The sequence below is a fragment of the Vombatus ursinus genome, unplaced genomic scaffold (assembly GCF_900497805.2).
Source record: "Vombatus ursinus unplaced genomic scaffold, bare-nosed wombat genome assembly UNPS02010461.1, whole genome shotgun sequence".
Lineage (NCBI taxonomy): Eukaryota > Metazoa > Chordata > Mammalia > Diprotodontia > Vombatidae > Vombatus > Vombatus ursinus.
In genome coordinates, this window is record NW_020950239.1 from 11,731,835 (window position 1) to 11,756,052 (window position 24,218).

Below are 24,218 nucleotides of genomic sequence, written 5' to 3' on the forward strand. Positions count from 1 at the left end.
CCTGTCCTTGTTTTCATAGCGCTTTGTTCTACCAATTTATTTCTCTTGATTTTTTTTTTTCTCTTGGATTGCAAACAGTTTTTGTATAATTAAATTAAGCTGGCATAGCAAAGGGCTATTCTTTCTTTTGTAGATGCAGGCATGTAAGTGAGCTGTTAAACTAAGTAATTTATTTGGGGAACGCTTATAAGTTAGTCTTTTAAAATATAAAGGTTTATTTCTCCCCAAATACCACATCTATTTATTCTCCACCTTTGCTTTCAGTTCACCAGGAACTGAATCGGTTAATTAGCTGAAGATAATTAGCACACTAGGGGTTCTGATGCCACTGAAATAACAGGTATAGACCTCACCGTGCAACCAAACAAAACAGAATAAAGTCCAACAAATCTTTTGGGAGGGTTGTTTATGTTTTAGCCGGGATAATTTGCCATGATGTTGCATATGATTGCTAGCAATCTTCAGAGTAGCTTTCTCCGCACAGCGTTAATGCTCATGTGTGGCTAGGTGGCCTTTTCAATTTGCCTTTCACAGTTAATAGTTTTCATCTGTAGGTACTGATTTTTTTTATATTGACATCTGTTTTTGTTGTGGCTAATTGTAGTGTGTCGCTTAATACAGCTTGGAAAAGGGAAAGTAATTTTATGGTTTCCTTAGGTTGCCTTCCCCAAAATGCCTCAAATGGGCTTGCCAATAAGAACGCACGCTTGTGTGTTGACAAACAATTATTTTAGAGAGGTAGTTTACAGTGATGCCCAGAGCACTGGGTTTGGAGTCTGGAAGGTTTGGATTCTAATTCTGCCTGAGATATTTACTAGCTGTGTGCCTCTGGGCAAGTTATTTAACATCCGTAAGCCTTAATTTCTTCATTTTCAAAATGAATGATGATACCTAAAGCATTCAGCTTACAGGGAGATGAGATATAATATGCTCAAAATGCTTTGTCAACCCCAAACTGCTATTCAGTACCAGCTATTCTTCTCTTTCTCCCCCTCTTCTTCATTATCCTCCTCCTTTATTCTGTTCATTACCAGTATCGTCCTCCTCCTCCATCATCGTCACCATTGCCATCACCATCACTCTATATTGACTGGCTAGTTTCCAAATCCAAAAAACCCCTGTGTAGACAGTAATAAAAGATCAATGAATTGCAAAATGTGTAAAGTGAGTTTAGATGTTAAACACGCATTACCTTAAAGCTCAAAGCTTAAAAACATTTAAATAAAAAAAAAATTACTTTCTAAATGACTTTAAAATCCTATCTCTTTGGAGGCTGGTCATTCCTCGTCCTCTATGATATCAGTCAGACAAAGCAATGTGTGTTTCGTATTGTCTTGTCTCTCTGGGTGATCTTAATTCTCTTGGAGGCTTTTAGGGGATAAGACACAAGTGAAAACACTTTGGAGTTTTCCCATAGCAATGAATTTTTGTCCTTTTTGTTCTTCTTCATGTTTCCATTCTAGGTACCTGATGGTCTCCTGCCTGGAGAGCTGGGCTGAATGCCTCCTACTTACTGCTTCCTTTTTCTTTGTCCTTGATTCCAGTCCCTTGTCACCCAGACTGCCTGGCTTGTTCTCAGTCTCCAGAGCACTGTGACCTGTGCCGAGATCCCAGGAAGCACCTGCAGAGTGGACGCTGCGTGCACAGCTGTGACCCGGGATTCTACCGGAGTGGTGGCCTTTGTTTAGGTAGAATTGAATTGCTGGCACTGTGGCTAGTACTTCTCACAACTGGGCATTAGCTCACCTAGGAAGTTATTAGGGGTAAATGGATGGATAAAAGAAGGTATGAATAAGCATTTATTAAAAGATTACTCTAAGAATAGGAAAAACAAGAGCAAAAAAGTTCCTGCCTTCAAGGAGCTTATGTAGGGGAAATAACACACATGTAGTGGAGTGTGAGATGACCGAAAACCCCAAGAGACAGAGTTTCTGGGTAATTAATAATCAATTTATTAATTAGGTTAGCTGTAATCAATAAATTGATGGTCAGTGGTTTCTCTAGGTAATCAAAGACTCTGAGAGACCCTGAAATACCTTAAATCCCTTCTGAAAGGGGGCTCCCCTTACAAGTGAAAATCAACCTTGATAGGTGGACATTTAATGACAAGGCAGGCTAAAAGTCCTCAACTCCTTCTGCGGAGAACTTGGCTTCATCACGAGACTTAGCAGCCTCCAGCAGTCTGGGCAGGGGAAGCCATTTCCATCTGAACCTCTCTGGCTGGTTTTCTCCTTCACAAACTGGGTCACTCTTAACCCTAGTGGAGGAGATCAAGGACAGGGGTTCCTTCCCTTTATACTCTAAACAGAAATTAGGTCTCCTAGTTGGGTGGGGTCCTGCCCAGAATGAATGAGCATGTGCCTTGAGGGCTGCCCTGAAAAGCCTGACCTTAACAGGAGCTGGGCCTTTGCAGAAAATAGAAGGAAAAAGGGTGATCACAAGGAATAATTAGTTATTAATGAAATAGTATAATATTAATTTCTCTAAGATGGCAAATGGAGGGGTGTTTTGTTTCACACAGCCACAGGTGTGATGAGTAGATTGGTGCACCTTTCCAGTGATCAGTGGCCAAATTGATTTTATTGTGGTTCCATAGTTTAGAGACAGGGGAGGAAGGATCCAGCTAGAGTGGCAGAGCAGATGGTGAGCTGACCAGGGGACGAGTGAAGCCTGGCTGGGGTTTGCCTTGATGCAGCGGACCATGAGATGTGCTCACCCATTGAGACTGGTGAACATGACAGCTTGAATTCCTCCAGCAGTCACTACTCCTGGTAGATATAAGAAAGTAGTGAACTGACCACTTCTGCTCCTAATCATCCCTTTCCTTCTAACAATTAGACAAAGACTAAGACTACTAGAGTCAGGAGGGACCTTCTATACCATCTAAGTGATTATCACTTTTGATGATGAGAAGCAGCATGGCCTACTAGATGGAGCCAGCCTGAGAGCTGGGAAGATCTAGGTGCCAGCTCCACATTCTTGCTTTGTTACCACGAGCAAATCACTTAACATATCAGTGCTCTAGGCCACTTTCTAAGGGTGTAGTATGCAGAAAAAGTGCTCACCTGCATTGGTAGAGTGAGTTTGCTCATCTAGAACTTTCTTGCACCAGTAAAACCATGGGTTCCAATCCCTATCCTTATTAGACAGTAGGAAGATTGCAACTGTGTATTGGCAGTTAGGTGGCACAGTGGATACAGCACTGACTGGGCCTGAAGTCAGGACTCAGCTTCCCGAATTCAAATCTGGCCTCAGGTACTTACTAGCTATGTGACCCAGGGCAAGTCACTTGATCCTGTTTGCCTCAGTTTCCTCGTCTGTAAAATGAGCTGGAGAAAGCAATGGCAAACTACTCCTGTATCTTTAACAAGAAAACCCCAAATGGGATTAAGAAGAGTTAAGTGGGTCTAAAATGACTGAATGACAGCAGCAATAAACAACAGATAAATGAACTCTTCCAGGGCACTGGATCATATACATTAAACCATTACTTTAAGATATAGGCTTTCCAGTGTAATTTTAAGAGTTGGAAGAGTCCCTCCTTTAGAAATTTTCTAGGCCAGTTATAGTTGATGAAATTGAACCTGAGAGATTTTAAGTAACTTGTCAAAATGTCCCGCAGCTCGTAAGTAGAAGGAGGTCGGGCTTGCCAGATTTCTTGACATATATATATATATATATATCTCCCACCTGGTAGGAGTTGACCCAATTGTAGACATATAATAAAATGTATTATTGGAAGAAGTGGACCACATTAATATTGACATCCTCTTCAGAACAAAAAAAAACACAAAACACGAAAAGAATTTTAGCTAAATAGAATGATGGCTCACAGATTTTCAAAATAACAAAAAATACAGCAGAATTGGCTTTTTCATGTGCAAAAGGCAATAAGAAATCGTTTTAAGAAATCATTCATGTGACAAATGGTCATCTCGTCTTGATGTGCTAACAGTGCAGTAAAGCATTGTTAATGAAGCAAAAGCAAGAAGATCTCTGGAAAAATAATTGCAGCTTATGTACCAGTGAAAGATGAAGAGGTAGAGAAAATCTCTGAAGAGCTGGACCAGATTCTCTAAGTCAACATGTACTATGCCACTTGGTGAGAAAATTTGTTGCAAATGTGAGAGCAAGGTAAGAGGAGGTGAAAAGTCCTTTGGAAAATATAGGTCAAGTTTAAGAGGTAAAAAGAAGCTCTTTGACTACTACTCAGAACCTTCCTGTCTGTATATTAGAATTTTTTTTTTCCAAGAAGAGAGTAGAGAAACATCAGCGTTGGAGAACACTATACATCATCCCCTCAAATGAAGCTGACTCTATCTTAGCAAATGGGAGGTGATTGATGGCATCATGAAGTAGCAAGATTGCTGAATTTGGAGTAAGAGGATCTGAAATCAGATGTCAGCTGTGCTAGATGGGACATGTATGAAGTTGGTTAAGCATATCCGGGCAAGTGAACAAAGTTGGCAGGAGCCAGTGGACTCTAACAAGTGCCCACCAAAAATATCCATACCAGAGGTACTGAGAGATCATTTCACAGGATGCTTTAGAAAGAGAAAAAAAAGAAAATCACGAACGATATTAATACCCATTTCAAAAAGGTATTTGAAAGGCCTTCAAAAACTACCAGATCATATATCCATTTTCTTATAAAAATCTTTATGAGAACCATTAGTCTTGTCATGTATTCTTGATGAATCTGGATGAAGGGAATGGGCAGGCTTTCCCAAACAGTTCTCTACAGTGGACCACATCTTTACAGTCACAGCGCTGAACAGAGGGGTAGAGAATACAGAATCTTACTGTGCTTATTGTTTGTTTATTATCCCAAGCCTCTTCTTTCCTTAATTTTGACATAACAAAATAGAAACTTATCTTCTCTAATGAAGAGTTCTTCCAGAGTATGCTAAGGCCAAGCAAGGTTCTTTTGTAAATACAACCACAGAAGTACCTTTGTTTAATGACCCTCTGACTGTTAACATCAAATGAGGCATAAAACAGGGAGATGGATGTTTGTGGGAGATGGTTACAGAGTAAGTCCCCTGCAGAGCTCAGCCCTGTAGATAGTGAGGTCTTCCAAATGCTGCTCCCATTTGTGGATGGCATTTTGCCGTTTGTGTTGAGCCTCAGAGCCTTATGTAACTTTCTCAGTGTGTTCTATGATTACAACAGAGAAAGACCTAATAAGCCATGCAGGAAGAAAGAAAAGGGTAAATATCGCCCATTGTCCAGACTAGGACGTGCAAGTAGGTGGCCAGTCCACTGAATTAACCTCTCTCTGTGTCTATCTATCATTACCTATCTGTGCATCTATGTATCTGTTTATGTATGTATCTATTACTATCTGTGTATGCATCTATGTATCTGTCTGTGGATCTTTGTCTCTATCTATGTATCTGTTTATGGATCTATGCATCTATGTGTGCATGTACCTACCTGTCTATCTGTCTGTCTATCTATCACTACCTATCTATGCATCTATGTATCTATCTATGGATCGTTGTATTTATGTATCTATTTGTGGATCTATGCATCTATGTATGTATGTATGTATATCACTATCTGTACATCTATGTATGTATGTATGTATCTGCACCTATGTATCTGTATGTATGTATCTATTACTGTCTGTGCATCTATGTGTCTATTTATGGATCTCTGCCTCTATGTATTCATGTATCTATCTTTCTATCTATCTTTCTATCTTTCTGTCTGTCTGTCATTACCTATCTGTGCATCTATGTATCTATTTATGAATCTATGATTCTGTCTATGGATATATGTATGTATGTATGTATCTATCACTATGCATCGATATATCTCTCTATGGGATCTATGTATGTATGTATGTATATATGTATCTAGTGTGTTTGCCTATCTACCATTTGTATCTGTCTGTCTATCTGTTCATCTGTCTATCTATATTTGGGACAAATTTAACAGTCAGTGAGTTGGGCCCAGACTGGAATAAGAAGGCCCTGTTTTCAGGACGCTTGCATTCTAACAGGAGAATGTGACACATATAAGGGAACAGTGACCAGTAAGGGAGGTTTTGGTCTAGGTAGTGACAGAGACAGTGAGTGGATCCATGAAGTGGTAAGTTGGCATTTCCTTTTCAGTTACAATAATATTATTGATTTATTACTGTTTCTGGAGCAAGAACCAATTGTGGAACAGAAGGTGTGGGAGTGAATATAGATGAAGGCTGAGCAGATGGCACCTATGTTGGGTAGGGCCTGGTGGTTGTCGGGATGGGATGTGAATCATGGTCCTGGGGAATACACGGCTAGTCATTGGGATGAGGTCTTTGAGCTAATTGGGTGGTTTTTTTCCTTTTTTCCTTGATGTGGGCTGAGCAGCATGCCAGCAGGGGTGTGCCACGTGTACCAATGGATTTGAATGTTCCTCCTGCCAGCCCTCCCTGCTGGTGAAAGAAAGACAGTGTGTGGCTGCCTGCGGGAAAGGATTCTACCAGGATAATCACTACTGTTTAGGTAAGAACTGGCTGGGAAGAAGGTCTGTATGCAGTAGCAAACACTGGTCCTGCTAATGTGGCTTGTGCCAGATCCTTCTCCTAGTTTCTTTTGAGATTAATAAGAAAAGATACAAATGGAATTCCGAAAGTGGAAGAGCACAAGCATTGGGGGGGAGAGGTGTGTTCACTGTAGGATTTTTTTTATTGTTTTATAGATTAAAGAGTATTAATGCAATGAAATGTGCCTGTAGTATTTGGGTAGGTCATTCTGTACATGCCTCAGGGCATTTGAACGCTGTTTAATTAAGCATACTTGTGGTCCACGTCTGTCATTTGGTTGTTAGTTACATTCTTGAGCAATGTGAGTACATGGGGTTTAAATAACAAAAGAATATTGAGAGCAAAAATCATTTTTACCAAAATATGTATGGCAAAGCGAGAAATATGGAGTTAAAAAGAAGAGTCCAGGGGAGCAGACTAAAAGAATAATACTAATATTTACCACCCACAAAATGACACGTCTCTTCCTTAGCTCAGTGTGTGAGGGAAGTGCTTTGTATTCTGCAGACTGTTGTCCACATGGGAGTATTTTTTCCTCTGCCCCTGTCCCTCATGCCATATTGTGCTGTGACAGGAAACTGGGTTCCTGACAAGCCAAGCCAGCTGAGCGAGCTCTGACAGGTCCCGCTGAGCCGGGATGGAGCCCTTTCTGTGCATGCCAGGATGCTGGATCCTCTTGCTTGGATTGGTGCCTCCGTTCATATTTGTCAGGTTGATGAGATTTCCTAGGCCTCACGTTCTCCTTCTCTGTCAAATGAGCGAGTTTGACTAGCTAATCTCTAAGTTTCTTCAAATCCTAGGAGCATTATCTCCATCCTGCAGATGAGGAAACTGAAATCTCCATCATTAAGCCACTTGCCCAAGGTTATAGAAATAGCATGTGGTGAAACGGGGGCTCAGAATCAGATCTTTTAAACCCAGGTTTTCTGCCTGTAGGGATCTTCCATCCTGGATCACTTCATTGCCTTTAGATATCAACCAGCCTTTATCATAAGTACCAGCTCCAGTAGCCTTGACCCATTGTATGAGAATCAAGCCAGGGAACGCTTGAAAGGGCTGGGAAGGGTCAGTCAACTATCATTTTTAAAGCACCTACTATGTGCCAGTCACTATGTTAAACACTGGGGATAGAAAGAAAGACAAGGCTCTGATTCTTATAATCTAACCACTGCTCAGATTTTTACAATCTAGCCAATAGCTTACAGATGTTCAGATTCCTTAAGAGTCTGGCTAATATGGCAGATCTTTGATAAACCTGGTTTTTGGCTGAAAAAAAAAGAAAGACAAAAAATAAAAAATAAACAGTCCCTTCTCTTAAGAAGCTCAGAGTCTAATAAGGGGGAGACAACATGTGAACCCCTATGTACAAATGAGATATGGACAGGATAAATTGGGGGTGGTCTCAGAGGGAAGGCAGTAAGATTAAGGAGGACGGGGAAAGTCTTCTTGCAGAAAGTGGGACTTTAGCCGAGTCTTGGAGGCCTCTTCATTGGCCAGTCTCCCTTGCTTCTTTGTTTCTGATTTTATCCTCTGGAGCCTAACAGAACAAGGGTACTCCCTCGTCCATGTGACAGCCCTTCACATATTTGAAGACGGGTAGCCTGACCCTAGGCAGCTAGGTGGTAGAGTGGATGGAGTGAGGGGCTGGAGTCAGGAAGACCCATCTTCCTGAGTTCAGATCTGGCCTCAGATACTTACTAACCATGTGACCTTAGGCAAGTCACTTCACCCTGTTTGCCTCAGTTTCCTCATCTGTAAAATTAGCTAGAGAAGGAAATGGCAAAACCATTTCATTATCTTTGCCAAGAAAACCCCAAATGGGGTCACGAAAGGTCAGATGTGACTGAACAACCATCCTGACACTTCTGAATCTCCTCTTCTCTAGGGTAATCATGTCCAGGGCCTTCTACGGTTCTTTATGTGACAGACTCAAGGCCCTTCGCCATACTGGTTGCCCTCCTCTGCACATTCTCCAGCTTATTAAAGCTATCAAACATTGATGCTAAATCCAGTACTTTCGGAGGTCTGATGGTAGAGTCCAGAGCAACAGTTCCTTCCCATTTTCTGTAACTATGCCCCTCTTAATGCAATCCAAGATTATATTAACTTTTTTTGGCCGCCATACTGATGACTTATATTGATCTGGTAGTCTGCTAAAAAGCCCAGATCTTTTTCAGAACAGCTTCTATCTGTGCGTGGCTTTCCCATTTATTCTTACGAAGTTGATGCCTTGTGCCAAGGTACAAGACTTTGCATTCATCTAATGAATTTCATCTCTTAGATTTCGTCTAGTACTCTAGCCCAGAGATTGACAAACTCCATTTATAAAATGTAAACCTCATTCTTAGCTTGCAGGCTGCACAAAAATAGGTGGTGGGCTGGATTTGACCCATGGGCCGTTGTTTGCCTACATCTGCTCTCACCTGTTAAGATCCTTCTGAGGGGCAGCTAGGTGGCGCAGTGGATAGAGCGCCGGCCCTGAAGTCAGGAGGACCTGAGTTCAAATTCGGCCTCAGACCAAACACTTGACGCATACCAGCTGTGTGACCTTGGGCAAGTCACTTAACCCTGATTGCCTCATTTAAAAAAAAAAAAAGATCCTTCTGAATCTTGACTGCATTGACCCAAGTGTTAGCTATCCCTCTTACCTGTATGTCACTTGAAAATTTGATGATCCTTTTCCCGTCTATGCCTTTCTCCAAGTCTTGATTAACATATTAAATACCATAGAGCCTAGAATATAGATCCCAGGGGTACTCCAGAGGAGACTTTCTGCCCAATTAACATTGAACCATTAGCAACTACTCTTTGAGCCTGGCTTTCCAGGCTCATCTGGATGTTTTATTGTCCACTCTATGGCTTTCCATTTTCTCCCTAAGAATAGACAGTCCCTATTCTTAAGAAGCTCACAGTCTGTGGGAAACAACATGTACAAACAAGCTACAGACAGGGTAAATTGGGGGCTGTTGTTCATCCTTAATTTTATCCTTGGTTTCACCTCACTCTTATAATTTTGATTCTGTCCTTTCCAGTGTAAAGAGCATTCTCTGTGGCAGAGAAAACAAACAATATAAAAGTCAAATGCCTCTGCTTCTCTCTTTTGTAAGTTATTATAATCCCATCCACTCCAAGCAAAGGCCCTGTCTCTACTTGAAGCATTTTTTCCCCAAATAACTAAAACAAAACAGAACAAAAAACCACTTCCCTTCCCTTACTAGCCTTATCTCATTGTGAGCTTTTACATTCTTTCCTATTTTTATTATATTCATCTTCTGTTGTCTGACCTTGCTTGAATCTTCTGTACATTTCTTTTTTTAAATCTAGGTTGGTTAGTGAGTTCCCTGTGTATCCACATAGGCCTCTTCAGACAAAGCCATTTTTTTCTTCCATATTGGAATTATTTCCATTTGTGTCTTCAGAATTTTATTCTTGAGTACCTCTCATCCCTCCTGGGCTGACTTTGCCTGAAGTATTTAGTGTAGCTAACTTTGCTCTGAACCCTTTGAAATTTGTTTTTCCTAAATCCAGGGAGCATGCACATGAGACTATGCCTGGCTTTCCCTTCCATCTCTGTTACAGATTCTTGAGTGGAGTGATCACTTCCTACCAACAACCAATAATTTACCTCTAATTTGACTCAAATCCTAGTTATAATTTTTTCTTGCTGGTTTTTTCCACAAACTAATGCTTTTTCTTCTTCTTCATATCCCCTTTTTTATGAGATTTCTACAGATTTTTTTTTTTGTGGGAGGGGGTTGTGTGTAGTTGAATGAGACACTGAATATATTTGCCATTCTCTCAATCCAGTGGCATGGGGGAACAGTGGGAGAATATTGTGGATGGCTTGGGGAAAGAGAGTGGCATTACTGAATGTTATAGTCCTAATAATATTTTTTCTTTCATAATTTTTATTTTTTTAAACATGAAGAAAAATCAAAACATGCATTGGAAAAAAATCCACCCTTATCACCTATATGCAATAATCTTTTCATAGAATTGTAGCAATCACCAAAGAGAAAATTGTATTCACTCTTCTATGCCAATTATTTTTTAATTCCTTAAATGGTTCTTTTTTAGAGTACTTTTTTTTCCTGTTTAATAGTATTTTACCTAATAACATTTTGACTATATGAAAGTCTTATGTTAAAGAATGACCTAGTGTTTCATTGGAGTTCATTTAGTAGATATTTGCAATTTCAGAAACCACAGATGTTTCTGTTATGTGTAATAGCTTTCTGGGAATGATGTTGGCAAGTGACAGTTATGGTGGTGTTCATATTAGTGAGATGTGAGGATCCAGGATTCTGTTAAATGCTAGTCCATTATTACATGTGAAAGATGTAACTTTGTCTTGGATATTTAGTTTTGGAACCTTTGTTGGAATGACATTTGTTGTAGACATTCTCAGCACAATGAGTCAAGACCTGTTTCTGTTGAGTAGACGCGTGTATTGTTCTTGACAAGTGTCTAAGGTTTGGGTAATTCTGGTCAACTGCCTGAATTCCTTCCTATTTGATAAAAGTTGTTCTTCATTGCCCCTTTTCTTCCCCTCAAATAGATACCCTTCAAGCTCCCCGGGAGCAGTTTTGCCTTCAAAGGGTCATTAGTTTTTCCAGACCTTGCTTCTCTCTTTTGTTCCTTTTGCTTTGCCACGTTCTTTTACTCCATGCCCAGGTTTTTGCCCGGTGGTGTTCTGCTCTCGTAAGACTAGCGTTTTGTTCGGTTCCAGACAGAGGTAGTTAATTGCTTGTGCATTCCATCCAAGAGCTCACGTGTGCGTGCCTGAAGTAGAAAGTTGCTGGGAAATTTTGTACTTGTTTCCTTGAGGGAATTAAACCAATTTGCTTTAGTTCAGCTTGGCTGCATTTTTTTCCTGTTTAAAATAAGATGAGGAGGGGAGAGAAACAGAGCTTCAAAAACTCGGAGTCAACCCATAATCATTTTTTTTATAGATTATCCCCTTTTTCAAACTTGGCAGTTCTGGTTGCCCCTATTAGCTAGAAAACGCTGAACTGAAAAGTGTTTGAGGACCTGAAATTCCTCGTGATTTTTCATAATGAGACATTGGGATTCTATCAGTATATTTTAACTTAAAAAAAAAAAAAGAAATCTATCTTATTAAGATAAACAACAGTGTTCTTGGAGGAGTGGAAACTCAGCATAGTATGGTGCAGAGAGGGCTAGCCTTGGCATCAGGAAGCCCTAGGAATATGGCACAGTAGAGAGTTCACTGACTGGGGGCAGAGGTTGTGGGTTCAAATCTCCCCTCTGATGCTTACTACTAGTCCGACCTTGAGCACGCTTCTTTACCTCCTTATTTCCTCATCTGTGAAATGATGGGAGTGGACTAGAGGCCTCAGGTTCCATCCAACTGCAGATCTATGATCATGTGATGTTTTGTCTCTTCCACATATTGTGTGACTAAGTCACTTGGCTTGCCACCACCCCGGACAACTCTCTGAGACTAAAAGTTGTAGATGAGTTGCTATTCTAGCGTCGATGGAGTGAATTTCGCATCTGGAGTTATCCATATTGATGAAATCAGACATACCCTTCTCCCCTAAAAAACAATCCCTTGGCTGATTTGTTTATGTTCAGTATAATTTATCACTTTATTGATCCATCAAAACAGAACACAGTGCCAAGGACACTGATTCCTAGCATTTATGTAATTACTGTTCATGGGCACTGAGTTTTGTGGAGTAGAAGGCAGCGCTCTGTGGCATACAGTGTCCCTTCTAAGAGAGAAGGTATGCATACACACAAGGAGAGATAAAAGAAGCCATTCTCATGTGCCAAGGGGCAAAGGTTCCACACCTGTCTGCCTTTAGATAATTTGTTTTATTGTTTGTTTAATTAGCATGTCTTTTTAATATTATTGTCCTTAGTGAAAATTAAAGGATGTTGAGATTATGCCACATTCTGCAGCCCGTGAGGAGAAATGAAAGAAATTCAAGGCACAGGACTGACTCACAGTAGAGCCTTAACACGTATTTGTGCTTTTGAACTGAATTGTGATGAGCTCAGAGTAGGAATACCTTGTAGCTGGTAGCTTTTTGGTGGAGGGATCCATTGAAGGGATGTGGGAGTGAACCATTACGTTTTCTAAACAAATATTTTCGCATTCATACATTTCTCTTTTTGTCCAGAGGAAATGGGATTGCCTGCCAAATGATCCTGTTACGGCTTCTTCCACCCAGGAATCTGTGTGTTCCCCTCCTCCCTCATCCTCTAGAGCAGGGGTGGGGACTTGTGGCTTGCACGGAATTTTCTAGATCCTTAAGTGCGGCCTTTTGACTGAATCCAAATTTCACAGAACAAACTTGTTCAGTCAGAAGGCCCCATGTGGTCTCAAGGCTGCAGGTTCCCAGCCCTGCTCTAGACAGTGGACTTTGTAGCGAGAGAGGGGGGAGCTGTGCCCATAGTTCCTTGCTTATTTAGCAAGAAAGCTGGGCTAAGAGCCCTGGATTCTGTGACATTAGATAGGGCTTTCACCTCCTTTTACAAAAACATAACAGTCCGATGAATGTTTCTGGCTCATGCGTGCTACGGGCTCTCAAATTTTGGATCATGAAAAGATCTAGGGCTGGGGTTCTTAACCTGAGGTCTGTGAATTAAAAAATAATAATATTTTGATAACTGTATTTCAGTGGTTTTCTTTGCGGTCCTATGTATTTTGTTTTTACGTGTTTAAAAACATTTCTGAGAAGGGTGACCCCAGATTTTACAGGTGTTGTCCATGAACCAAAAAAGGTTAGGAAACCTTGATTGATAAACCTTGATTAAGTCAACATTTGGGAATAGTGATTGTTTCATTCTTTGCATGCAAGACAATGCTTGGCACGTAGTAGGTTCAAATGAAGGTTTACACCATCATCCTCCCAACCACCCAGGCTCACCAACTAGGTGTCATCGTTGGTCCCTCCAATGTTTCTCATCTGACATACAATCTGATCTGAAGGCTTGTCAATTTGACCTTTGCAATATCTCTTGTATATGTCCCCTTCTCTCCCCTGTCACTGCCACCTCTCTGGTGCAGGTCCTTATGACCTTATGCCTGGAGTATTTGTTTTCTGTTTTTCTTTAGAGGCAATTGGGGTTAGGTGACTTGCCCAGGGTCACACAGCTAGTAAGTGTCTAAGGTCACATTTGAACTCGGGTCCTCCTGACTTCAGAGCTGGTGTTTTATCCACTGCACCATGTAGCTGTCCCATGCTTGGAGTATTTTAATAACCTACTGGTTGGTCTTCTTGCCTCAAGTGTTTCCCCACTTTGGTACATCCTTCCTTCAGTTGTCAGAATGATCTTCCTAAAACACAGGTCTGATCATATCACTGCCCTACCTTCTATTCGGTGTAGACCGGTGGCTCCTTACCATCCCTGAGATCAAATATAAAACCCTCTTTTTGGCTTCGTAACTTGGTTTATAACCTGGCCCCCTCCTACCTTTCTGGTCTTCTTATGTCTTCGTTTTCCTTTCCCTCCCATCTATTTTGTGATCCAGTGACTCTGGCTTTCTTGCTGTGCCCTGCACCAGATGCCCCATCTCCTGGGTGATTTCACTGGCTGTTTGTTCCCCATGCCCGTGATACTGTCCCTCTTCATCTTCATCTCCCGGCTTTCCCAACTTCCTTCAAATCTCAGCTAAAATCTCACCCTCCACAGTTAGCCTTTCCCAGGCCTCAATCTTAATGTCTTCCCTCTGAGACCGTCTCCATTTCATTTTGTCTGTGTAATATCTCCCTCATTAGAATGTGAGCTCATTGAGAACAAGGATTATTTTATACCTTTTATTGTATCCCTAGTATAGTAACTGGCACATAGTAGATGCTTAATAAATGTTTATTGACTGATTGCTAGATTGATAAAGGTTGAAGTCAAATGGAGGCCATCTTTAAAAAATACCTTTCTTAGTGGGTGCCCTTAACTGACATGAGGGGAAAAAAGTTTTTTTATACTTTGTATCTGTATCACTAAATCTCTGATTTAAAATAAATGTCAAGTAGGTTCATATTTTTTATCTTCACAATGAGGTAAATGTACTAAATATAGTTCATTTTATTATTCACAACCTATTCAAAATCCTTTTAAGTGGGTCAGATTTTATGATGGGGGAGGGTTTAGAATTATGTCTATAAAAATTAATTTATTTTAAACTTCAATGTTAAAACTTGTACACAATAAGAAAAGAAAAAGAAACATATTGTACATTTAAGCATTAAAACTTAAATACAAAATAAGAAAAGAAAGAAAAAGCATTGCCATGTGCACAGCAGTAAATTTCCATTTCAAGAAAGCCTATGTAATAATACTATGCATTGTGTTCAGAGATGTCCATCTTTTCTTTGCTTCCTTGTTAAGTTTTCTTTTGTTCTCTGCTGTATACTTTTTACTTTGTTCTTCTCCTCCCCCCACCCCCAGAAGGCTACAATTAAGCACGGATACACACACACACACACACACACACACACACACACATACACACATATACACACAAATGTATATATGTATATACATACATATACACATAAATACATACACTACATACACATATACTTGAATTATGTCTTTCTTGACCAACCTGGTGCTTATGTTCAGAAGTGAAAGGTGACCGTGTGGAAGCATATACAGTGTCCAGTAGGGTACTACTGATGTCATTGAAATTTAGGGACTATACTTTTAGCAAGGGAAATCCTAGAGTTACCTATTCCCTGCAACTCATGGTTGGCAGGTGAAGCCATTGACTCTGGAGAGCTCAGTCTAGCAGAGGGAAGTCTTAATGGGACGCTGCATTGAACTACAGTATAGAGTTTAGTGTCCGAGGCTGATATTGCCCTAAAAGGCCACGTTTGGAAATGTCCGGAAGCCCAGGGCGCATTTTCTTCAGTCGAGATTTTTGTAGTCTAGTTTTCTCACAATCTCCCGAAGAGGTCATGTCTACGGTCATTCTGAGCCTTCACTTATCTGTTCTTCTTATTTGAAATACCTTCTCTTTCCCTTCTGCCCATCTGTCCTTCAGGGTTCAGCTCAAGTCTCTCTTCTTCCATGAAATGTTACTCAACTAGCTCCTGCCTTGTATTTAACTACTTCATATATATGTGTCTATTTATTAACTTTATATTATCTCACATATATATTTATATGCATTTGTTCTCTCCCCCATTTGAATATAAGCTCATTGTGAAGTAGGAATTGTTTCCTTCTTTATCCTGTTATTCCTAGCTCTTACACAGTGCCTCGAACACAGTAAGTGCTTAATAAATGCTTATTGATTGAATGATTTCAATTTCCCCCTGAACTTCTGTAGTATTAAGTGCATAACATAATTTGACATTTAATGCTATATTTTTGAAATGTGTTTTTATCATTTAGGGTTCCAGGGATGGGGAACCTGCAGTCTCGGCTCTCTAGGTCCTCAAGTGTAGCCCTGAATCCTTATTCAATTAAAGGGCTGCACTTGAGGACCTAGAGGGCCACATGTGGCCTCGAGGCCATGAGTTCCCCACCCCTATAGCCTTTTCTGTCCAACTAGGTTATAAACTTAATAAGAACTGGAACGGTCCCTCCGAATTGTTCTGGATTCCCCAAAGTGTTTAGTATCAAATTACAATGCTAAGCACATGAGTAATCAATTCTTGATTGATTGATGTTATCAGCTGTGGCTTGGAGGAAAAAGACTAGTGTTGTGCAGCTGTCCTTGGGCCTTGTACTCCTTGTGTTAATAATAGGTAGCCTTCAGCAAAGTGTAGAATCTCACTCACTCTCTTTCTCCTTGTATTTTATCTTTCTTCCTGTCTTTCAGGATGGCTACATACTATAAAATGGCTGTAGGGAGGCTATTAAAAATTTAAAAAATAAATAGTACCCACTAGAAACACCTGGCTGGGAGTGTAACTAAGTCTATATACCACAATGCCAACGTTATTGGGCACTGTCAAGTTAACTTCTTGACTTCCACATCAGGGCACACCATCTGAATTCGCTTTGCCAAATTTACCCTGTTCTATTTCCTGCCATATTTGGCATTTGGGTTTAGAGTAAAGAGAGGAAGAGAAGAGTAAAAGATGGGATAGGAGTCTTGGCCCAGCATCTTTGCTTTAGTAGGAGGCTGGCAGGGCTCGGTATTTGTCTGGGCTGTTTATAGATCCTTGCTGCATACGCCAAAAGACAAAAGTACAGAACCGAAGCTTCTCAGCACTTAGCACAGTACTTGGTACATAGTAAGTGCTTAATAAATTTATTCATTCACTCCCTTGTTCATTCATTCATTCATATGTCAGTATAGAAACCTCCTCACAAAAAAGGGGAATTTTCATTTCAGGCATATCCAGTTCTTCCGAGCAAACATGAATGCCAAAATGTTTCAGCTATGACTGAGAAATGGATAATAGACAGGCCTTTGGCATTTAGCCCAGCTTGTAGGGGCCTTACTTATTTTAGCAAGGCTGTCCAGAACATGATCATATTCTCTCCCTGTCTCTCTGTCTCTCTCCCTCTCTTCTTCCTCTTTCTGTCTCTTTCAGTTTGTCTGTCTCTGTCCCCTCTCCTTCCCCTTCTCTTTCTGTCTGTCAGCTTTTGCTTTATCTCTTATTTTCATTTTGTCTTTTCCTCTTGGTCTTCTCCTTATATCTGTCTTTCTCCTCATGTTTCTCTTTTTTTCTGTTTTCTCTCTGTTGCTCTCTGTGTTTCTGTCTCTGTCTGTCTCTGTCTCTCTCTCTGTCTCTGTCTGTCTCTCTCTCTCTCCCCACTCCATTTCCACTCTCTGTACCACTGTCTCCTCATCCCTCCCTCTCAGATCTCCAGAGCCCACCCAACACCTCTTGCTTAGCTCCACAAAGATCTGATATGAGTTCTGCAGGGAGCTGGTGACACTTCCATCAAAAGCTTAGTTTAGGTTGCTATTTTCTGCTGTAGGCCTTCAGTTACTACAGGCAAATAGAATCACAGTATCAGGGAAATCAAGCCAGCAACTGTGTGCCTGGCACTGTGTTAGCTGTTGGAGATACAAATACAGTAAATGAAGCAATCTCTCCTTGCGATTAACTTATATTCTAAAGAGAGAGACGACAGATACACATAAAAGTATACAGAATAAATGTGAGGAGAAAAAATACTGAAAAACACAAAGTAGTTATGTACAAGGGAGATTGGAGGGTACTGGCAGCTCAGGAGATTGGGAAAGGCTTCGTGTAATGCTTGAGTTTCATCTTGAATAAAACGGTTACCTTAATGCAAAGGTGAGGAGTGCATCGGTTCTGAGCACAGTGACTTTGTTCTAGAACCAGGCTGCCACATCTGTCCCCATCAGGCTTCCGGGGCCTAATGCTGAGAATTGGAGGGTTTCTTCTTTCCCGCCATTGGCTCGAGCCTCTGCAGACTGTTAGTGGAGAGCACCTCAGTTCTATTTACCATCAATTCACTTTTACAGAGGAATGTTTACCCCACAGATATAGCAATAACAAAGTACAAAATATCCCTTGATGCCTTATGGACATATCCTCCCCATACCACCTTGGTCTCTGGAGGGTACAGACTCAAAACCTAACTTAGTTCCTACGTAACATCGGTCCCACCATGTTCATACCCAAAAGCGGCACTGAGTCTTTGTCTCACTTCCCACTGGGCTAATGTTCTGAAGGTCACTCCATGTTCCGTGGGGCATTAGTGCTATACTGGCTGCATGCCAGACTCTGGAGTGTCAGGAGGCTGAGGTACCAGACTTACGAGTTCAAAGGCTTCACTCGATTCACTGGTCACCATAAAGCAGCGTAGTCACCGAGATCTTTTTGCTGAGACAAAGAGGAAATGTCTGACGTAGAGAGTATTTTTTAGATGCTTTCAGGATCAGTCAAAGAACCTTCTCTTCACCATGTGGTTAACCTAACAGAACAAGTTACAGAAAGTCCCTGAATGCTCCAGTGACTCTTCAAGGCATATTTATACCTTGTCATTATAATTCTCCCCAGCCTCCTCATTGGGGAGAGATGTTCTCTGAGGCAGTTGGCATAATGCCAGAACTTCACTACCCAGGCGTAGGGGATGGCCAGTACAGAGACTGGAGATGGACAGAAGAGAAGTCATTTGGCTTCATCACAGAGTGAAGGAGGAGAAATGATGTCCGATGAGGCTGGAAAGACAGGTGGTGGCCTGTTGTAAAGGGCGTTAAAAGCTCAACAGAGGAGTCGATCTGTTTTCCAGGAAGGAATTGGGGTCTGTTGAGTGGGGAATGACATGATCAGGTGCCCACTTAAGAAAAATCAATTTGGCAACAGTGTATAGGATGGAGTGGAGTAGGGAGGGCCTTGAGAGAAAGAAAATAACTAGTTGGCCCTTATACTAATTTAGGTGAGAGATGATGAGTGCCTGACCTAAGGTGGGGACTGTGTGAGAAGAAGGAAGGGGTCTCAGTTCAAGAGATTTAGTGGAGATAGAAGCTGCAAGATTTGACAACCAATTGGGAAATCGGTAGATATTTGATTAACGGGTTGGGAAAAGGTCTTTGGGAGCATTACCGTCATATTGTTAACTTTTGTTTTTATATCACTTTACTCTCTAGGTGTAAACGTCTCATGTACAAATATACACATCTTCTAAAAATCTGTTACCTATTGATTTCCTGGTTCAGTCACTTGTCTAGTCTCATTCTGTAATAGCTATTTAGTGGAAAGTTAGCTGGTGCCACCTGATTGTATTTTTTAAAAAAACTGCAAGCTCTTCATTTTAATTTGTAAAGCTGGCTGGTCCAACCAAATGGACAAAGGACAAAGATGAAAGAGTCTGTTATGTTGCACATCGAGTCAAGTCAATAAACTAAGCACCTACTGTGGGGTCCAAAATTGTCTTATCTGCAAGAAAAACCACTGAGGCAGGGCTGTGAGCCAGTAACCATTTATTAAAGGGACTAGACCCCCTTCAATAAATGAGACCTTAGATCTTCCTCATGATCTGAGATGCCCCCTTCCCCCAGGGCCTTACTTTTATAGGACTTGATACCCAGACACATTGAAGAGGCAAAGTAAGATGCAAAGTCTCATTGATTGATACGCCTTGATTTTGACCCTCTAGTAGGGCCAGAGATGATGCATGAGCATGGATGGTCACAGGATGGGCAAAGCAAGGGTCATCTCCACTGACTAAGTGATCATAAGATGGACCCCTCCTCGTGTTGGGCAAGAGGGTGGAACAGAGATACAAAACTAAGTTGGAGGACTTTCCATATCGCATCAGGATATCTCACCCACACTGGGCGTGGTCATGCACTCATCACCCAAAAAGGTGAAGATCATCTAGTCAGAATTCTTGTGGTTAGGCAAGTGACCTTTATAACAACCAGTGAGCTTTATGATAGATTAGTGAGCGATGAACTTATAGCTTGTAGTTTAAAATTTGGGATCTAATATAAAAAAGAATCTATCTAAACTTATCTAATTATTCCTATGTCCTATATACATATCCTATGTAAAATATGTATTAATATATGTAATTCCTGTACTCATGTTAGTTGACTAGACTGATTAAATGTATATTAGTAGATAAGTAGAGTACTAATAATTGCTAACAATGACTGCCCCTATGGAATCACACTAAGCTGATTAATACTGATTGGAGATAAGCTTGGAATAAGATAGAGGACTATATTAATCATTCCCCTCACTACTATGTGACAGGGATTGTACTAAAAGTGGGGGATATAAAGAAAAGTGAAAACCAAACAACACCACCAAAACAGACCCTGCTTTCAAGGAGCTTACAGTCTAATGGGGGGACAACATGCAAATGATTACGTGGAAACAAAATGTAAACAGGCTAAATTGGGGCTTGTCTCAGAGGGAAGGCACTAGAATTGTGGCCTGGGAAAAAGCTTCTTTCAGAAGTTGGGATTTTATCTGAGACTTGAAGGAAACCAGGGCGGCCAGGAGGTGGAGGAGATGAGGTGGAAGAAAATTCCAGGCCACATAGACTACCAGAGACAATGCCAGGAGTTCAGAGATGGAGTGTTGTATTGGAAGAACAGCCAGGAGGCCCCATCACTGGATCACAAAGTATATGGAGGGGAAATATGGTGCAAGAAGACTGGAAAGGTTGTGGGGAGCAGGTGATGAAGAGATTTGTGCAATTTGGGTTGTTGGTGCATTTTTACAACCAACACCGTTTTGGCCATTTGAAAATCTGAACAAAGGAACTACTGATAAAATGTGAAAGCGGCAACTGAGACAGTGTGCTAATGCTACCATAATGGCAGGGAAATGTATCCTTAGAGGCAGATGATCCAGGAAACAAGGCCCCGGAACCTTTCTGCCTCTTATCTGAGTGGAGGAGGGACTTTGAACAGAAGAGTAAGACAAAGCACGTCAGTGGCCGTTCCCCTGGTTCATAGGAATTTGTCACGAAAGTCAGATGCTGCCTATGGGAGAAGCTTTAGAAATTTCGCTGGAAAAATATTGCATTTTTATCCTTTTATAAGAGAAATTCTGGGTCTGATGTCTTTGCTTTTAGAATGACAAAGACAAAACAGTCATCTTTCTTTTCAAGGCAGATTTAGCCTGAGATATATATTGATATATTAGGATCAAAATGGGTCTTTCTTTTTAGGGCTACGGTGAGTTGTTCTTTATGATAAAGCGTAGCTCTCGAGCTGGAAGACCCTTCAGAATCGATTTCATGCAACCTCCTCATTTTACAGATGAGGACAATGACGTCCATAGAAGTTGAGTGATTTGCCCAAGGCCACACATGTAGGAGGAGGCAGAGACAGGATTTGAACCCAAGTCCTTAGCCTTCAGAGCCAGTGATCTTTTCACTGTTGTCCTTCTCAGAGAGGGATCCTTTCAGATAAAGTATTGATATTTTTGTTGTTGTTGTTCAGTCACATCAGGCATGTCTGACTCTTTGTCCCCTCTTTTGGGGTTTTCTTGGCAGAGATACTGGAGTGGTTTGCCATTTCCTTCTCTAGCTCATTTTTACAGATGAGGAAACTGAGGCAAATAAGGTTAAGTGACTTGCCCAGGGTCACATAGCTAATGAGTGTCTGAGGTTGAATTTGAACTCAGGTCTTCCTGACTCTAAGCCCAGCGCCCTATCCACTGTGCCACATAGCTGTCTCTTTGATATTTAGAAAAGAGAGTCAATTCTTCCTTCCCACTTCCATTCAGTATCATGATTTATAGGCAGCTAGGTGGCTCAATGGATAGAGTGCTAGACCTAGAATAAGAAAGTCCTGAGATCAAATCCAGCCTCAGATACTTACTAGCTGTGTGGTCCAGGGCATGTCACTTAACCCTTGTTGGCCTCTATTTCCTCAACTATAAAATGGAGATAACGATAGTATCTTCTTTCCAGGATTGGTTTTGAGGATCAAATGAGATATTTATAAAGTACTTTGCTTTATAAATTTACATATAAATTTTTACATATTTATCATATATATACGTAAATTTGTGAGTAATAAATTTGTAAATGCTAGCTGTTATTATTTGTATATTTAAAAAATTGTAATAAGGTATGATCCAACATGTACCACTAAGGATGCTTGCAGAAGATCAAGAAATCAGATTTTAAAAAAATAACCAAATATAATGGTTGTCTTAGGTAACATGAGCCAGCAGAAGAGGGATTCTGCTGTAGCATACTTTTCACTGTTAAGAAATGGTCATTGGTTGTTTAGGAAAACTGGGGAATATGTCGAGAGGCAGTTGTTTTAGTGAAGCATCATTGGACCTGGAATTAGGGGAGACTCATGCTTGACTTCTAGCTTTGTGATGATGCCAAATCACTTAATTTCTATGAGCATCAGTTTACTCATCTGGAAATTGGGCTAATATATTTTTTCAATTTAATATTTTGTTTTTTCCTCCAATTATATGTAAAAACAATTTTTAACATCCCTTTAAAATTTTTTTGAGTTCCAAATTCTCTCTCTCCCTCGCTCCTTTCCCACTCTGCTTGAAAAAGGCAAGCAGTTTGACATGTTATACATGTACAGTCATGCAGAACATATCTCCATGTTAGTCATATTGTTAAGGAAAACACAGACCAAAAAAAGTCAAGAAAAATAAAGAAAAAGTATACTTTGGTCTGCATTCAGACTCCATCAGTTCTTTCTCTGGGGATGGATAGTATTTTTCATCAGAAGTCTTTCAGAATTGTCTTGGATCATTGTATTGCTGGGAACTCATCTGTAGTTGATCATCGTACAGTATTGCAGTTACTGTATACACTGTTCTCCTGGTTCTGCTCATTTCATTTTGCTTCAGTTCATGTAAGTCTTTCCAGGTTTTTCTGTGAGCATCCTGCTCATTATTTCTTATAGCACAATAGTATTCCATGAAAATTAGGATGATAATATTTATACTAATGTAACTGTGTACGTGCTTGTCCTTTTGAAGTAATGCGTTTGTATAAGGTGTAGAAAAGTCCTAGGAAGGCAATTGTCCCATCTACCTGCATGGATCAGGACATGTTCTGCAAACTGTGGTGGTAGGGAGGTATCTGAGACACTGTAGGTGTAATGATAATGAATTTCGAGGGTCATGCAGATGGGTATGCTTTTGAGGCAGAGCTGGAGGATGAGATGTTCTTAATTCTCTAGCCACTTTTCTATTTGTTATGCCTCTCTGTAAACCTTATATAAAAACCTCTATATAAAGATGAACTACTCCTATAAGTATCCAGCTGAAGGGCTTGCTCATTCTCTCTCTCTTTATTCCCTTCTTTCTCTCTCCCTCTTTCTTCTCTCTCTCTCCCCTCTATTACTCTCTCTTCTCTTCTTTCTTCCCCTTGGCTGCTGGGAGGCCACGCTGGTAGAACTCAGCTTCTCGCAGGTGCTGTTCACCTGGGAAGGATTTCAGAATGGATCTTCAAAAAATCAGCTCAGCAGAGTTTGGAGAAGTATACCACCTGGAGATTGGCCACTGGGTGATGGGTTCCTTTTTGTGGCTGCAGAAATTCATGAAACAGTCTAAGATATGGTTTGGTCATCATGTATGTCATTGGAATAAATAATAGTAATAATAATCATAACTGATATTTATATAGTTTCTACTATGTGCCAGGCAGCTTTGCTAAGCACTTTACAGATATCTCATTTGATCCTTACACCAACCCTTGGAAATAGGTCCCGTTATTATCTCCATTTTACAGATGAGGAAACTGAGTCAAACAAGGGTAAATGACTTGCCAAGGGTCATATAGCTAGTAAGTGTCTGAGGCTGGATTTGATCTCAGGTTTTTGGGTAATCTAGGTCCAGTGCTTTATCCACTGTGCCACCTAGCTGCCCATATTGATGAAGTCAAGTTTTTTTGAAGGTGGTCCATGGCGAGGAATGATATTTGTTGTGAAACCAACATAGGAAATGGAGAAAGCAATAATCAGATCTCTACCTCATCTTTGTAGACCTCACAAAATGATAATAAAGGAGTAGGTGAAAATGCTGAGAGAGAGAGAGAGGAGGGAAGAGAGGAGGAGAGGAAGAGAGAGAGAAAGAGGGGAAGAAAGAAGAGAGAGAGTAATAGAGGGGAGAGAGAGAGAAGAAAGAGGGAGAGAGAAGGGAATAAAGAGAAGAGAGAAGAGGGAAGAGAAGGAGAAAAAGAGGGAGAGAAAAAAAGGGAAGAAAGAAGAGAGAGAGGAGGGAAGAGAGAAGGAGAGGAAGAGAGAGAGAAAGAGGGGAAGAAAGAAGAGAGAGAG

At 40.7% G+C, this 24,218-nt stretch overlaps 1 protein-coding gene across 1 annotated transcript in view; it reads left to right on the top strand.

Moving 5' to 3' along the window:
• The window catches only part of FRAS1 (Fraser extracellular matrix complex subunit 1), a 475,354-nt gene that overhangs the window by 173,986 nt on the left and 277,150 nt on the right, over window positions 1-24,218 (top strand). Inside the window, exons 13-14 of the mRNA XM_027854503.1 lie at window positions 1,545-1,688; window positions 6,360-6,494. Coding sequence (XP_027710304.1) covers window positions 1,545-1,688; window positions 6,360-6,494 — 279 coding nt within the window. The remainder of the gene's footprint in view (window positions 1-1,544; window positions 1,689-6,359; window positions 6,495-24,218) is intronic.